The sequence below is a fragment of the Alosa sapidissima genome, chromosome 3 (assembly GCF_018492685.1).
Source record: "Alosa sapidissima isolate fAloSap1 chromosome 3, fAloSap1.pri, whole genome shotgun sequence".
Classification (NCBI taxonomy): Eukaryota; Metazoa; Chordata; class Actinopteri; order Clupeiformes; family Clupeidae; genus Alosa; species Alosa sapidissima.
Genome location: NC_055959.1, coordinates 3455654 through 3473578, shown reverse-complemented (window position 1 = coordinate 3473578; position 17925 = coordinate 3455654). Strand labels below are relative to the sequence as shown.

The 17925-nt window shown below is 43.8% G+C and overlaps 1 protein-coding gene across 2 annotated transcripts; it reads right to left on the bottom strand.

The window, feature by feature from the left end:
* Positions 1–233: 233 nt before the first annotated feature.
* Positions 234–17924, bottom strand: stxbp2 (syntaxin binding protein 2). Of its 2 annotated transcripts, none has more exons than XM_042085749.1 (19): positions 17774–17924; positions 16407–16456; positions 16238–16319; positions 15750–15826; positions 15410–15485; positions 15173–15276; positions 14777–14925; positions 14554–14638; positions 13303–13433; positions 12668–12775; positions 12461–12518; positions 12239–12304; positions 11932–12012; positions 5674–5815; positions 5374–5480; positions 4976–5074; positions 4784–4869; positions 3725–3882; positions 234–1054 (listed from the first exon to the last, which is right to left on the bottom strand). In XM_042085749.1, the coding sequence occupies exons 1-19, from the start codon at positions 17808–17810 to the stop codon at positions 984–986; spliced, it is 1767 nt and encodes a 588-aa protein (XP_041941683.1). In that variant the 5' UTR covers positions 17811–17924; the 3' UTR covers positions 234–983. The 2 variants fall into 2 exon arrangements, with proteins under 2 accessions (XP_041941683.1, XP_041941682.1); XM_042085748.1 differs by having other exon boundaries at positions 3725–3885; positions 17774–17923.
* Between the last annotated feature and the right edge of the window lies 1 nt (position 17925).

The following is a 17925-nucleotide window of genomic DNA, read 5'->3' as shown; positions in this document are numbered from 1 at the left end:
AGAGTCACATATTATTGCCCACATATAACGCCCAAACATGCCCAACATCCAGCAATATCTACAACACAAAGTGCTATTTCTTACTTGAAGTCAGGTTTAAAATTTAATCCAGCATCCAAGAATAAATGTTTTCCCCAAAAATTTGTGATGATCCATGAGATTTTTTAATATAATTTCATAATTGATACAGTACACATTGTTTACATGTATGAACAATCACATAAACAACAAGGTAAGGATTTGCATTAAGTTTATTTCTTTTCAATACAAAGGCAAAAAGGAAACCAAGTCCCAAAGTGGGAATACTTCACCCTACCAGTAGTAAAACGTAACAATAAAAAGTGCACTTTTTCAGAAGGGAATGTACAGTAGAGGATTTTACAAATGGAGATGAAGACAATCACACAGGTGCTCCCAAATAAGACTTCTGACTGACTGGAAAAGAAAAGCCTCTTTACATTTTCTCACATCAAAACCAGCAGATCCACTCTGACAGACTGAAGGCACATGTATTATGAGTACGGCTAGGCTCTCCGGTGCTCAGCATGTAGGAAAGACTTTAGAAAAAGCCTTCATAGCAGATGCATGAAAATGTTTTGCCAGAACAAAAGCTTTTTTTAATGTGTGAATCACTGATGTAAGATGAGTAATCCTTCAAAGGCAATGATGGCAGGACAGACAAACACAAAATTAAAAGACAGATCAGAAAAAGAGAACAATCTCCAAAACTTCAGAACGTAAATTTAAATTAAATATAATTACCGATCACAAAATATATACATCAGTCATTTACTTTAGGTATTAAAAATATATATATATTCTAAAAGATGGTGAAACACAAATCATTAGTAAGTTTGCTTTCCATGATTACATCTAAAAAGGTTAACTGCTTCACAGATTTTCCTCTGAGCAAGAGTGGCCTTCGTACTCTATGTGAGTTATTCTTCCCAGTGTTTTGACCCAAACCCTCTAGAGAGATTCCTCTAAGCAGATGGTTTGTCCAGATCCTTCAGATCATCCAGAAAGCTAGTGGGGGTGAGGATATGAGATGAACCTGAAGAAAATGTAGTCAAAAAAAAGAAGCAAAACTTTGAGAACTTAACATCATAACATCATTTAAATTGTGTGACTTGGATACTATTAATCCGATTACCGGTAGAATCGGAACGTCTCAATTGGAATAAAAATGACACATAAACACCTCGATCTGAATAAAACTGCCGAATTTTAATCAGAATTCTTATTCAGATTGAACAGCTATGAATGCGGTCGATCGGGATGTCCACTGTAGTTTCTCAAGCAAAAGCAAAGCAGCAACGGCTATTCCGATTGAAGATTCTAGAACGCTTGTGAGCACCTGATCGGAATAGAACGTATCCCATGTAATCAGATGACAACATTTTAATGTGGAATAGCTTAATCGGAATGTCAAAAAAACTGTTTATGTACAGTAAACCCACCTAGTTGTTTGCATCATGCCATTGTAATAGGGGTGTAAAGTAGAGGCCGATCGATAAATCGGTGTGCCGATATTATCGGCTAATATTAGGTATTATCCGATCTATCAGTATCTGCATTTATAATGGCCAATAATTATTCTTAAATTTAGTAAAGGACAGCCTAATACTGATCCTTCATCTACATTTCCAGTATTGTCTTTCCAGCTTAACATTATGTCCAACAGTAAAATAATGTTGTGTGATGGAGGCTAACTTGATTGATTGTAGGCCTATAAGCAGAAATTGAGCGTTGCAGTGAGATTTAAGGCAGTGTGGCTGCTGTAACCTGGGAGCCGAAAAGAAAATCAACACGCAACAGAGCCGTTCCACGGACTGCAGGCAATATGCTCAAGCTGTAAATCATATGCGAGTATGGACATTATCTTACATTATGCAATTTCCCTTTCCAATCACACAAAATATCACACTATTTAATGCTGTTAATGGTGTATAAAAAAACATCATAAAGTATATTCCTTAAAAAAATGTGGCAATGGTGTTCATCACAGATAAGAACAAAGATCTGACGCTATTATTCATAATAAATATGTGTATTTCATAATTTATTGTACAAGAGCCTTTTATTGGGCTACCACAATCGGATAGTTAGGCCTATTTAAGCATAATTTCCGACCTTGATCATTTGTCAGCTTGTACATTTTTACATTGTATTTGTTAAAAAATGAAAATCGGCAATTTATCATTTATCGGACATCTTCAAATACTGAAATCAGTATTGGTATTTCAAATCCTATTTCGGTCAGGCTCTATGTAGTGTTAAGGTTTGTGTATTTGTATCAAACCGCTTAGCAAATGCATACCGAATGTACAAAATGCCGTCTAACGGCTCCCACACACAGCTGCGTTCCGTCAACGCATTCCAGTGGGTGTTCCCGACGGTAGCTATGCAAATGACTTGAAGTAAAACCGTAATGTGATTGGTTGGTGCCGTCCGTAGATTGGCTTGATTGGCCGGTGCCGTCTGTCGGTGAAGCAACAGCTGAACTCCACGCGAGCAGCGGGAGAAACGCGACGCGACGGACCCACAATTCAGTTCGGCAACGGATCACGTGAGCCCATTTAAAGTGAATAGGATGAGTCTCCAGCAACACGATGCACGCAGCTGTGTGTGGGAGCCGTAACAGTAACTAACAGTAACCAACAGTAGACTTTTATGCTTATGGACCATGTTTCAAATTCCAGTTCCCACACAAACATATTAAGTAGTGGACAATATGTCAGTTTACTCAATTAACAGCAAAACAAATTTGACACCTTTACAAAATACTATTCCCATTGCACATCAAAAATATTGTAATTATGACCGCCGCGCAGCAAAGCGGCGGTCATATAGGTTTCATCAGATTTTTTTTTTTTTCCCTTTTTCTTTTTCGCATGTCCAAATTTCCGTCAAGGATTCCCGGGACACTGAAAGACCGGGGTAGACGAAACTTGGTGGGCATGTAACCCCACATGGATAGCATGGAACCATCGTTTTTCGTTTTGATCTGTAACCCCCCGCTGGACTGCACGCCCCAAAAGGAGGGTAGGGCAGACACGGTTTTCTGTGAATATCTCGAGAACCGTAAGGTTTAGGAGGACCATTTTTTTTTTTTGTATGTTGATCTCAAGAGGCCATGTCAACCCATTCCATGTGCACACATGTGCATAAACAGATACACACGCACACACATACATTCACAGTAATCATACGTATGACACACTCACACAGTAGACATATGTATGCATGCATGCACATGCACAAATACACATACGCAGGCAAACACACAAGCACACACACACACACACACACACACACACACACACACACACACACACTTCAAGAATTTCTCAGAATAATGAACAGGCAAGATGGGGGTGGGGTTGTATAAAATTAATTTTACATGTGAAATCTATGAACTAATCATGTTTTGGTACTTGTTGTCTAGCAGATACCAGTGAAAATTGAGTGTGGATAATGCAATTTAGTGAGACAGTTAGAATAATATAGGCCTTTCAGCGTGATTTATTCAGGCGGCGGTCATATTTTGTACCGCTCTGCGGTACATCTAGTTGAATTTAGGTTAGCAGTACCTACAGGCTTACTGTACCGAAAATGAACCGAACAGTGACCTTAAAACCGAGGTACACACCGAATCGTGATTTTTGTTACACAACACAAAATACTCATGTGAAGCAGGGACAACAAGTATGATTCTGCTTACCAATCAGAACCTCCCATTTGCCGTCCGTGGCCCGGGTAACTTCGTAGGCAGACCGCATTTCTGAGTGGGACACTCCGCCGATGACAAAGACAATGAGCCTGGGCCCACTGCGGTACTCTGTGGGTGACTTGTTCTTGTGCCAATGTCCAAACCGTGCACTGCTAAGAGAGGTATGGATGTTACTGTTACATTTACAACTGTACTTTACATCACTGGTACAGACAAGAGTCTCACTGTTTTCCAGACATGAAGCATGTGATGTGAATTGTGTTGTATTCAATGTGAGTGTCAGAACCATCTTGGCTTGTGTTCCTATTCAAATAAGAAAAAGAAAAAAACACACTGCTTATCTAATAACAGACTTACTCAGGTGCAAGAGCTTAAAAGAAGAAAATCGTTAAGAATCAGCCCTGCCTAGTCCTGCAGAGGATCTCACGACCCAATGCTTGCATATTAAATTTGATATGTGCACAGATTTGAATGTGCGGATGCTTTTTATCTTATTGTGTTACTACACAAAAAGAACTGAGAAATTCCCAGAAGTTTACTACTTCTCAAGTTCTAGCTAAAGAGTACATATAACCAAATCCATTTCAGAATGTGCACTTATTTTGTTTTTTTTCTACAACTGCTTAAGAAGCCCTATACAGAAAATATTAAATGTATTCATTCATTTAACAGACACTTACATGTCAATTACTTCACTGCACCAGCTGTGAGCTTAGAAATGGATGAGTAAGATAGTCAAACAAGTCCAAGTGCCCACAGGGACAGGGTTTCGAAAACGATCCCCGGTCATTTCCCACTCTTACCCAATCTCTCCCTCCCACTCTTCAATGTGCTATCTGATCAAAGGCAAAAAGGCTAGAATATATATACACTTCAAAAATTATTTGGGGGGGTTGATAAAAACACTTAACTCAACCGGTGTTGGGTTTTACCATAATCTCTAGGTTTTCATGTATAATCTCCCACTTAGAATGCTTCATCGTCTGGTTTTCAGTGAAATTTCCCAGAGTGCACCACCCATCTCTGCGCCTCTCCCCTTAAGAGCCATACCTCACTGCCGTCTGCTGGGTGGAGATAGGGGCAGGGTCCGACAGGAACGGCCACAGCTTCCGGTCCAGCTTGTCTTCTATGGCGTTCTAGAAAACACAGGAAGGTGGCATGAGAGGAAGTACACAAAGGCTTTTACACACCATGACAATTCTTGACCTTGACCTTCTCACCCTACCAACCCTGACCCCATACCTCCATCACGTCCTTCAGGATGGGTATCCACCTGGAGAGCTCGTAGGTGCTCTCAGTGCGCTCCTTCTGATCAGGGAAGGTCTTTCCAGCGTTTTTCCCCTGTGATGGACAGAAATGGACAGAAACAGGGATGGACACCACGTGAATCATACTGCTTTAAAACAGCAATAGACATAGGACTTGGTTAACAATGCACCTGTGCGTTTTCTGTTGATGTGACTTTGTCCATGTATCTTGAGTGTGTGTGTGTGTGTGTGTGTGTAACTTGTGTGAAGCGTCTTTGAGTGTTTGGAAAAGTGTTCTAAAAATGAAATGCATCATCATCATCATCATCATCATCATCATTGGCGTGAGAACAGAGGCACAGGACTGAAGCGTGGACCCAGTCTGAGGCGTACCCCACTGATGATCGGACAGCCCAGAAGCTCCAAGTTGGAGATGATGCTGCTGTCCTGCTGGACGTTGGCATGCTGGATGAGCTTAGTCAGGCTCTCCTCAGCAATGCCTGCACGGAGAGGAGAAAGACATGATGGTTTTCAGAGAGAAAGAAACAAGATCATCACCATCTTCATCATGATAGTCATCATCACCCGTACCAATATTGCAATATTTCTTTTTTAAGGACCGTGTAAAAAAAATCCAGATTCATTACATAAGCAGAGCTACAGAGGGCATCATGCCTGGTGTGGAGGTGGTACCTTTCTTCTTGTGAAAGATGTAGAGGAGAATGATCCTGATCTTGTCGTAGGGTTTGATGTCCGTGTCCAGCAGCAGTGGCACAATGCTCTTCATGGCGTCCTTCAGAGGCTCTCCTTGACTATCGCTCCCCATGGCCAGATCCTGTACATATACGGGTGGGTCAGGTTTCACTCATTCAGTATAGGCAATGCAGACAGAAACAAATATACTGTACACAGTCACAGACACACACAAAGCACTGGACACTGATGGATATTTTCTGCTATTGCTATTCATTTTAGATTGGGTTGAGGTGCAGGCCAGTCAAGTTCATCCACACCAAACTCTGTCATCCATGTCTTTATGGACCTTGCTTTGTGAACTGGAGCACAGTCAGCTAGCTCGGGGATGGCCCCTTCCTGTTCCAACATGACTGTGCACCAGTGCACAAAGCAAGGTCCATAAAGACATGACAGAGTTTAGTGTGGATGAACTAGACTGGCCTGCACAGTCCTGACCTCAACCCGATAGAACACCTTTGGGATGAATTAGAGCAGAGACTGAGAGCCAGGCCTTCTCGTCCAATTCAGTGTGTGACCTTACAAATGCGCTTCTGGAAAAATGGTCAAAAATTCCAATAAAAACACTCCTAAACCTTGTGGAAAGCCATCCTAGAAGAGTTGAAGTCGTTATAGCTGCAAAGGGTGGACCGACATCATATTAAACCCTATGGATTAAGAATGGGATGTCACTTAAAGCGTAACTTTCGCCAAAATGCATCCTAGGGTGTTTTTGTAAACTTCTCCTTTCTTTTAGTAAACTCTGTGTACACAAAAAATATTCTCAATACTCAAGTTCATGTGTAGAGACACTGATGATACTTCGATCAAAGTTTCATGTTGTGTCGGGCACCTGCACCGTACGCCGGTGACCCGGGTTTGATTCCCGCCCCGTGGTCCTTTCCAGATCCCACCCAGACTTTGTGGCGCTTCGGACGTAATTATGCTTTTAAACTAAAGTTTGACTCGGGTACATTCACAAAACACCGCAGGATGCATTTCGGCGAAAATAATTTCATAGGCGAGTCAAGGCAGGTGAGCCAATACTTTTGGCAATACAGTGCATCTTATAAAATGTAACAGTCACTCCAGCCAACCAAGAAAAGGTTCCAAAACAACACAAGAGGCTGGAGTTGTGATTACTTTATACCAGTGTTTCCCATACATTGACTTATTTGTGGCGGCCCACCACAATATCAACATTGACCACCACACAATGATTTTCCAGGTTGTACTAAATTGTGCTTAAATCTGGTTAGCATCATAACCTCACTGTGCTAATTGTTAAAAACTGTTGTATTCAAGTTAATTCTTCAAACTAACCACCACAAATGGAATTCAATTAAGTGGGAAACACGTATACTGTTGAAAGACAAAACATTTGTACTTGCATCAGAGTGAACTGGAGTCCATAAATATTCTCTGAAATAGCATGCCAAGGGGCACCGCACAGCTGTGCATTACAGACAGGGATGAGGGGCATAATCCATGTTCTCAAAACCAGCGTTCATCCAGTCCACACACACAAACACTTACTTTACCAAGCACATCCGTACACACACACACTTTCACACAGAAACACTTACGTATGCCTACCAAACATCTGTACACACACACACACACACACACACACACACACAAAGAAAGCATACTGAGAAAAGTGAGAAAAAGGGGACAGATGTGGGTGAGGATGGTGGTTGAGGTGGGAAGAAAGGCGGATGCTGGTTTAGACTGCAACAACCGGGACAAACACGATAAATCCACTGCCCCAGACCAGTGGAAGGTCTCTGGACTGTACAGATGGACACTGACCAGTGTGGACTTAATGGCCCAAGTCGCCAATGCCGTAAAGTAACACCACTGCAGGTCGGATGTTATGAGAATGGTAAAGCGGTTACGCAACGTGACGTGATAAGGGTCATACACGGGAGGTTTCAGATGCGGTGTGCACTAAGTGACAACTGAGCGGGGATGAGAGGAAGTGTTAATGCATCTCCTAAGTCCATAAGATGCTCAACAACTAAGCTGCCTGGGAAGCTGCATGGACAGTCTAGTAATGTGTGTTACATAAAAACATCCATATATTGCCATTCCTAGACGGATGTTTATGGATTGTAAGAAATGAATCCTGCCAAATTGTATAAGTGATATCATTTCTCCAACAAAAGATCCATTTCTGATGTTCTGATTGCAGGCCAGACGGTTTGGCGGCAGGTGAGGTGTGAAACACCAACGATCGTAGAATGGGTTCTATTTCGTTTCTCCTGACCGCCAGAGGCGGTGCTTTCAGCACATGGATATTCATCACACGAACGTGCAGGTCGAGTATTAGTAACAACAAAGTCACCTGTGACCTGGGTGACGTCATCGATGTGCACCGGCACAAAAGAGAGGTCGACCCAGGAAGTGACCTCTTGAATCTTCTCGCGATTGAAGCAGGATTGCAGTTGGACCAACACGCTGAAGTTTCGCTACCCACAGAGGTTGGAGCTGTGACCAACTGGTTCACCCTCCTAGAGACTACGTTAGTCTACGTTATAATTCTTCACACCGGTAAAGCCATTCGTTGATACTTTGCTTCGCGTCTGAGTGGCCTCGCTCGGGGAGCGTTGAGCTCTGCGAGGCTGTGTTTCTCGTCGCGGACTAGCGGGCGGATGTTTTCAATGGCTAGCTCTCCGGTTCATCTAAGGTAAGTTATACGTTTATTACGACTTGTTGGTGATTTGTTTCGCTGCAGTCAACGGGTGTCGCCGGACGGTGTTTCTCGCCGTAGACATAGTTTTTTTTTCTCAGTTGCCTGTTACAGGCGAGTCATGGCAAAGACAGTGCCGGGTCACGGATGACTTGATTGTCAGAAGCTATGACACGGCAGCACGTATGGGACGCATTGGTAATTCGATGTCCCACCTGATGCTGGCCCTCGCCCAGACGTCACAGGGGGCGGACGAGACATCATCTCAGGAGCTGACACAGGGGGTTCCCTTAGGCTCTATCCCTTCCCGGAGGGAGGTCATCGCCACGGATGCTTCCCAGGAAAGATGTGGTGCAGTCTGGCAGTGCCATACAGTCAGAGGCCGCTGGAGTCCACTGCAGCGGCAGCTGCACATAAATGTGCTAGAACTACAGGCGGTGTTGCTCGGCCTACAACACTTCCTCCCAGACGTGGCTGGCAGACACGTACTGGTGAGGACAGACAATACAATAGTGGTGTACTAAGTCAACCATCAGGGAGGCACCAGGTCTCTGCAGTGCTTGGGAGTAGCCCAGCAGCTCTTGCTGTGGGCCCATCAACACCTTTTGAGTCTGCGGGCTATGTATCTGCCAGGCACTGCCAACAGAGCCGCAGATCTCTTGTCCCGTCAGAACCGCGACCCAGGGGAATGGAGGCTCCACCCAGCGGTAGTACAGACCATCTGGGAGCGTTATGGCAGGGCGGAGGTGGACCTCTTCACCTGTCAGGAGTCGACACACTGCCCCCTCTGGTTCAGCCTCTCCAGCCCCTGGAGTCCCCTGGGCCAGGACGCACTGGCACATGCATGGCCGAGACAACGGCTGTATGCATTCCCCCCTCTGCCGTTGATCCTGCCCACCCTGCACAGGATTACAGTGGAACACCACAAGCTGCTACTGATCGCCCCTCGGTGGCCAGGGAGAGTTTGGTTTCCAAAGTTGCTGAAGCTACTCAACGGAGAACCCTGGGGCCTTCCAGTGAGGAAGGACCTGCTGTCACAGCTGGGTGGTCAGATCTGGCACCCAGATCCAGCTCGGCTGCAACTCTGGGTTTGGCCACTGAAGGACCGGACCCTCTGCTAGGGCTCTGTGAACCAGCAGTGGTCAGCACCATTAATAGCTCTCGGGCACCCTCCACCAATGCCCTCTACGCAAGCAGGTGGAGAATTTTTTCTGAATGGTGCCAAGCGCGGGGACAGGGGCCGACAGGCTGCCCCCTGCCAACCATCCTGCAGTTTCTTCAGTCACCTTTTGACAGGGGACTTACACCTTCTACCATCAAGGTGTATACGGCTGCCACCTCGGCGCGGCATAGCAGAATTGAGGGGAGGACGGTAGGGTCCAATGCCTTGGTGACCCGTTTCCTGAAGGGCGCTCTCCAGTTGAGACCCCCCCAACGGAGCCAGGTGCCCTCTTGGGATCTCCCTCTGGTGTTGCAGGCGCTCTGCAGAGCACCATTCGAACCTTTGAGAACAGCAGACATCAGCTGGCTCTCCTTGAAGACAGCCTTTCTCCTCACCATAACATCAGCAAGGCGAGTCGGGGAACTGCATGCACTTTCAGTCAGCGGGGATTGCCTGCAGTGGCATCCTGGAGGCAGTGGGGTCACTCTATGGCCGAATCCCTCCTTCCTTCCGAAGACCCTCTCTTCCACATTTGTCAACCAGCCTCTTAGCCTGGCAGCTTTCGAGACAGCTCAGGATGGAGGGTCAGACTTGAGTGCAGAGCTTTTATGTCCAGTGCGCACCCTCAGGAGGTACGTCACAAGTACAGAGGGATTCCGCCAGTGTGATGCCCTGTTTGTCTGCCATACAGGGCCAAAGAGGGGTCAGGCACTCTCCAAGCAGAGACTGTCTAGGTGGATAGTGGACGCCATTCGGCACGCCTACAGGCAGAGTGACTCACCAGTCCCTCAGCTGGTCCGGGCACACTCCACAAGGAGTGTAGCAACCTCGTGGGCTTCGCTGAGGGGCGTGCCCCTTCCTGATATATGCAGAGCAGCCTCCTGGGCATCAGGCTGCACTTTTACAAGGTTCTACAGGGTCAATGTTGTCCCCCATAACCATCTGGCAACAGCAGTGCTCCCAAGCTCGTCACAGCATCTCTAGAGATGGGTAGGCACTCCTCATGACTTTGTTGGTACTAGTCATCCATGTGCTGAAAGCACCGCCTCTGGCGGTCAGGAGAAACGAAATAGAACGAGGGTTATGCATATAACCACGGTTCTATGAGTTTCGGATGACCGCCAGAGCTTGGCCGTCACTCGGAGGGAACACGAGAAGATTGCCAAGAGGTCACTTCCTGGGTCGACCTCTCTTTTGTGCCGGTGCACATCGATGACGTCACCCAGGTCACAGGTGACACTGTTGTTACTAATACTCAACCTGCACGTTCGTGTGATGAATATCCATGTGCTGAAAGCACCGCCTCTGGCGGTCAGGAGAAACTAAATAGAACCGTGGTTATATGCATAACCCTCGTTTTGGGGGTAAGCCATTAAAAACTATACCAGCCAAAGGTGTGAGGTTAACTCAATTATCATATACATTGGACAAAAGGCTATCTGGGTAGAAGCCAGATTATTTGCATTGAGAACAGTTTATAACAAGTAGCTTTGGAGAGTTTGTGAGTAGTTCACGCAGACTGGACGGAGAGAGAACTGCAGAGAATATGTCGAGGGCAGGCATAGAGTTATGTGCAGAATAATAGCAGTGTGTTTTAAAAAATTGAATAAAGCTCAAAATCCTTAGAATAGCTGTTAATTCCATAATATCAATGCATTGGGAACACTGCACATTCAATTTAAAATCAAAACATGACCAAAATTGATCAAGTTTGTGTTATACCTTTACAGAAAACTGAAGATTTTGCTTTACTTTGAATCACTGCACTAATATCTAGTTGATTTACCATTATTTCTCAGAATTGCTTCACATCTGTGTTGCATGGAGTTGACCAACTACTGGCACCTGTGAACAGGTATTCCAGCCCAGGACGATTGAACTACATTCCACATAATGTATTGATATTATGGAATTAACAGCTATTCTAAGGATTTTGAGTTTTATTCAGTTTTTTAAAAGACACTGCTATTATTCTGCACATAACTGTAGGTTGAACCTTGGTGAACTTTTGTGAACCTTTCTACCATTTTACATTGGAATAAAACCTGACTTTTGCATCAATCCAAGAGAAAAGAAAACCATTTTTTCAGACAGGATATTTAAATGTTTTCCCCATGGACAGATAAACACCCATAGCTATATCAGCCTGTGAATTCAAACAATTAAGCGGAGATGTATAGTGAGAACACAAAGAGTGAACTGAAAACTGAGGTAAATAAAAGTTCAAGTGTGGTGCATCAGGCTCCAGGAAGGGTAGAACTAAGCAATCCAATTACAATATTCACTTTTGTGTCACTCTATTCCATGTTTTGTATGGAGCTGTTCAGCTGCAGTGAAGGCACTTTTCTGAATAAGGAACACCCACCTGTTCCACCTCACACAGTTTGTCCACTTTGGTCTTGAACACCTTCATGCAGGCATCAGCCAGGTTCAGGTGAGTGGAGTACTGCAAGCCAAAGACAAGGCATTTCAAATCTACCATTACAGACAGGTTAATAGCTAAATACAGGTCCTGAAGAGTACATCTAGATTGTCATCTTTAAAGTACACCAACTATACTAAGCCAACCATACTAAGTTTAAAGTTCACCAACCATACTAAGCCAACCATACTTAGTTTAACGTATACCAACCATACCAAGCCAACCATACTAAGTTTTAAAGTACACCAACCATACTAAGCTCCTTCTGGTACTGGGGCATCTTCTTCAGCATCTGAGAGAGATCTTTGATGTTGGCCTGGAGAACATAAGTAAAGAAATATGTAGATAGACATATAGAATAATGGCATCAATACAAACTATAATAAATAAACAATCACAAAAACAGACATTTTGTAGCGGTGTTCATGCTTTGTGCAGCACAGAAAACACACTAGTCACCAGTTACCCGCACCTTGTCGGTGTTCATCCTCTTGCTTTCACAAAAGGTGCGTAGCAGCTCTGTCACCTTCCTGTCAAGCAAGCACACAGACAGAAGGCGAGAATGTGTCAAACCAAACTTCACATTTACTGTCAACAACACCACCACCACCACCACCAGCAGCACCACCTCCACTGCCACCGCTACAAAGGCGGCGCTCTCCCAGTGCTATGGCCTTACTTGGTGACGTCAGCGATATGCATGTGCCTGAGCTGCACCCACAGATCGTCATCCTCATCCAGCAGCACCTCCTTCTCCTTCGAGTCGCCAATGCCAGAGGTGGTGTACCTGCAAACACATTTACATGTACAATTACATTTGCATTCATTCAGCAGACACTTTTATCTGAGGTGACTTACAACTGGGGTGACAACAACCAGGCCAGAGTCAGTGTAGCAGACCACAGCAACAGCTCATGAGACACTGAGGACTGTCTTTCCCCAAGGAGCCCCATGCTCAGCCCCACGCTAGCATGGGGCTCCTCGGGGAAAGAGAAAGCCCAACTGTGTTTAACTCTAGTCCTAATCCAGCATGCCTGGCTCTCATTTTCAGGTAATCCTGCAGGGCTCGATTAATTGAGTCTTAATTACCTCCATTAGCAGTGACTAAACTCTTCCAGGAGGAAGGATCCTTAAGGGTGAAGATCAGAGTTTCTCCTGTCACACACTACTCATAATAGTGTCCTCATTGACACAGGGGACAGGGAGAGACAGTGATAGTGATAGTGATAGAGAGACAGAGACAGAGACAGAGACAGAGACAGAGACAGAGACCGAGACCGAGACAGAGAAAGAGAGAGAGCCAGGGAGACTGACCTGTAGATATCCTGGTGGACCTCGAGCAGGTCGTACACCATGGCCTGGAAGGTGAGCTCATGCAGGATGGGCGAGATAGGGTCACAGCCGCGGTCCACAATGATGAGTTGAGAGCGAGCTTTGTCTGTGCCCTGATAATCAAACGCAACAACAGGTCACGACAAACAGACACAGGCGACACTTCCCCATTGTTTTTGTGTTTTTTTTACTAAGCTGAAAGAATGATGTTACTGCAAGTCATAGCCTTCAAACATCACAGTTCAAAACACACATGATGGAGCATACAAGTTAGTGTTTCTCTGGAGGGAGCCATGGTGCATTTTTAAAACACTTGCACTTTAAGATTGCTAGACACACGGTTGTGACACACATGGTTTAGATCAGTTAAGACGTCCACCAAGGCAGTGTTTCAGAGGTATGTCAAAAATGCATGAAAAGCAGATATCCTGTCCAGGTGCTGGGAGTTAACCCGTAGTGTGGATCCTGAAACGAATCACTCAAACATCAACAGAAAACACAAACACATGGTCATAATTAGTATACTAAAGTGGTACGGAAGTAGCTTTAGACACCATAAAGCGATAGTCGAAGCAGCGGACAGTAGAACACAAGGGGTCATATGCACATGAGCAGGAGGTTGAGGAAGCTTCTATTCAGGCTAAGGAATTCTCAGACCATGAAGGAAGTGGGAAAAAAAGAAACTAGAAAAAAAGCCTTACGCTGTGCAGAGTTCCATTTAGGCTCAGGGAAATATCAGCTGAGAGAAAGAGCATGAGAGAGGGAGAAAAAACAGACAGAGAGAGAAAGAAAAAAAAGCAAGAAAGAAATATAGTATAGCATATCTAGCTAGCACGGTGTTTTACACAGTGAACAGGAAGTTATAAACAAGTGTAATTTTCACAACTGAGGGGTGTTCACAAGTGCCGACTCATAATCATTTCTAATCAAGCCACCACAGTGCATACCACTAACAAAGACAGGACTTACATCAATCAGAAAATAGAGTTTCAAAAAGAAAAGGGGATGAAAGACCATATGAAAAACTTAATCATTCATACCAGCGTGCAACAACTATAATTTAGACATAGTATAGGTATTGCTAAAAAGTTTCTGAACAGATTCTAATGTGCCAACTAGAATAGAGGTTTCAGTAAGGAAACAGTCCCAAGGACAACTATAATAGGAAGTGTAGTGACTATAAAAGATCCTTTAAAAGAGCCTTAGTGGAGCATTGGCAAGAGATCTCCTTACCTCTCCCATGCTGGGGTTGTCTGCTTTGTGAGCATTTAGGCGGTCCAGCACCATTTCAGCCAGGGCGATATTCTCATCTGGGCCCCTTTGACATTTAGAAAGCCAACAGAAAAGCACTGGGTCAACACTTAAACTTTAGAACTGGCTATTGTTAAGAAGAGGATCATATTTTCATACGCAAACAGGAGGGCTGTGCAGGCCCTGCGAGGGTGGAGAGGCGTACTTGCGGTAGCGGATGGCAGGGTACTCCTTCAGGGTGTCACAGAGGGTGGCGATCTGCTCGGCTAAAGCCTCCATCATTTTAGTCTTGTCCTGATTAGCTGTAGGGTTGTAGAAGGAATGCAGAGAGCTGCTATCATCCAAAGAAAACACCTGCAGAGAGAGAGAGAGAAAGGAAGAAAGATGAAGAGGAATGTCCATGCCTTGTGGTCACTGGAAATGTCATTGTGTGGTAGAAAAGCAAACACTGGTTCTTGGTAGGGTGGTGTAGAGACAGAGACAGAGACAGAGAGAGAGAGAGACAGAGAGACAGAGAGACAGAGAGACAGAGAGACAGAGAGAGAGAGAGAGAGAGAGAGAGAGACAGAGACAGAGACAGAGACAGAGAGAGGAGACACACCTGTGATTCATAGGGCAAGAAAGCCACATTAATTTCTTTCAGCGTCTTGATCACTCGTGCTACCCTGGACTTCCCAAGTTCAGTAAACAGATCATTGGGACAAGCTGCAAATTTAATGAGAGTTATCATTTCAAACAAAAACATCCACAAAAGGCATATAAGAGATGGAGCATCGGGCTACAAATTAATCCTGCACTTGTAGAATTAGAATGATAGATGGCGATCGTGACTACTTACTGTCGGTGAAAAAGATGTGGGCTGCTTTGTACGTGAAGGCAGCGTCCTTGAAGTCATTCACCAGGTTCTGGATGGACTGTGTGAAAAGGTTCTTGGTGAGTTTAATTGAAGCGTTATGTATTCATAATGAAACCATCTTAATGCATTCATCAAGGGATGAATCCTCATACATAGATTAACCTTAGTCCTGGACTAAAAGGTTTTTCTCAATGAACATCACCATTAAAGTTCTCTTTCAGTCCAGGACTAGGGATTAATCCATGGAGGTTATACCATATTCAGCATAGAAGAACTTAATTAACAATCTCTACACTGGAATAAAAGCATGACCACTCCTCACCTTCTTGACAGGGGAAATCAGATAGATGGCCTCGAGGCTCGGGATAGGCTCTCTGCGTTTGTTAATATCCTCAACAACTGGAGGCACAAATCAGTTCATATTAAAGTGCATTTCCTCAGTCTTCAGAAAAAGTTCCCCAACACTGTATTACTCTTAAAGGAACATGACAACTTTTTTTACAAATTAGTTCATTCACTGTCTACCACAGTGTAAGATGAGAGGATACATACCCATCTCATTTCCCAATGTTAGTCTAGCCTAGAATAATTCACTGAAGCCTACAAGTCAAAAATTACCTATCGGCTAACTGGTGTAACCTACTTCCAGTGAATTATGCTAAGAGAAGGGTATGCATCCTCTTATCTAATTCTGTGCTAGAAGGCAAATAAGCAAATGAGGCAAATAAGGCAAATTTCCCCAAAAGTTCCTTTAAGTGACAAAACCCCACCCATCATGCACATCTCAGTGTCGTCATTTCCTGAACTCACTGGTGATTCCTTCGGCCATGATGTCAGACATCTTGCAGCAGGACGAGAGGATCCGCATACTGACATGGTCCACAATAAGCACCTGAGAGGGCAAAGGAAAAAAGATGAATGCCTCAACAATAACAAGCATCTTAAAAATCAATATCAGCATCAATTGTTCAGTCAGTACCTTCCACTCCCCATCCTTCTTCACACTCTTGATCACACCGTTAATAATCTCTGTGAAGAGCAGAATAGTTATGGTTATAGAATTTAGCAGACGCTTTTGTCCAAAGCGACTTACAGAATATAAATATTACAATAGTCAAATTAACAGTAAACAGTTTTAATATAAGTTAAGCCTACAGTAAACAAATGATTAATAATAACAATAATATCAAATATCAATACTGAAAATAAACAGAAACCATAAATATACAAACTCTAAAAAAGTATTAATTAGGTGTAAGCTGAACAGCTAAGTCTTCAGAGCATCTCATACAGCCACGTGAAAAATGACAAGCATAGCTATGGCATGTAGAGTTACAGTTCTCAGTCATTGATAAGAGACCAAAACAATTCTATGGTAACCAGTTCATCTGGTCATCCATGTTTCCTTTGTTCATATGGTCATCTGTCTGACTAGAAGGCTAACTAGAAAGCGTTATGTGGTCCTGGTTTCCTAATGTCCTGGTTTATCACAGAAGTGGCCAAAGAAAGGAGATTAGATCTAGTAAAACCAATTGAACTGTGTCTGTTAAGGCCAGTTGTGGCTAGCACTTCAAGAAACCTAACAAATACATGTAACAACTATTCAATTAGTTCCATTTGTCAATGTTTACGCTCTAATGCCCATGGTGATTTGAGGTTGTGTGGCCCTCTTGGAGAATAAAAGCCCAATGAGGAAGTTATGTTCTTGTAACCTACATAATTACAAAATAAAATGAATAGCGTTCTAAAACCTGCACATTATAAACAAGATGACACTGCTTTATTGAGGGCTATCAATTTGTAAGAGTGTCATGTGTTAACAAGGAAATAAATGAAGGTAACTTGAAAGTTTACAATGTTGGACATGTTGTAGTCATTCGTTATGTTTTACGATGTTTCCCCCTAAAGCCTCATTTAAACCAGCTGTCGAATTTGGTGAATAAGTGACTGCCACCCTCGAGTTTGATCCATAGACTGTAAGGTTTGATCACAAGACAGGTGGGTGACAACACAAAATGTAGTGCAATTCGTTGTGAAAACCGAGCTTTCACACAGATCTACTTTTATATGAATATAACATTAGGACAATTACATATTGTTAAATTAACCCGTCCCACCACAAAAGTTTAAATTGATGGCTTTGCACGCTGTCTTTTAGGAATAAGGAAGCTTGCGCCCCTGTGTTTTTAAATGACGTAACCTGTTAGCCAGCAAACGTTAGTTTGTTGGCTAAAAACGTGCCGTGCTTCTGGCCTGTGACCATTCAAATATCCTTTCGATGGAACAATAAACACAATCTCTCTTTTTAAGCTTATTTAAGACTGTAAACATGTTATATTTACTCACTCTCATTGACAACGGCTTTCAGTCCACTTGGGGCCATCTTGACACTTCCGGGTATAACGATTTTTCTCTGCTGTGTTGCAACCTTAGGGCTGCAACTTTTAAGTGGCCACCAAATACACAATATTTACGTCATATCCGCAGGCTTTCTTCGC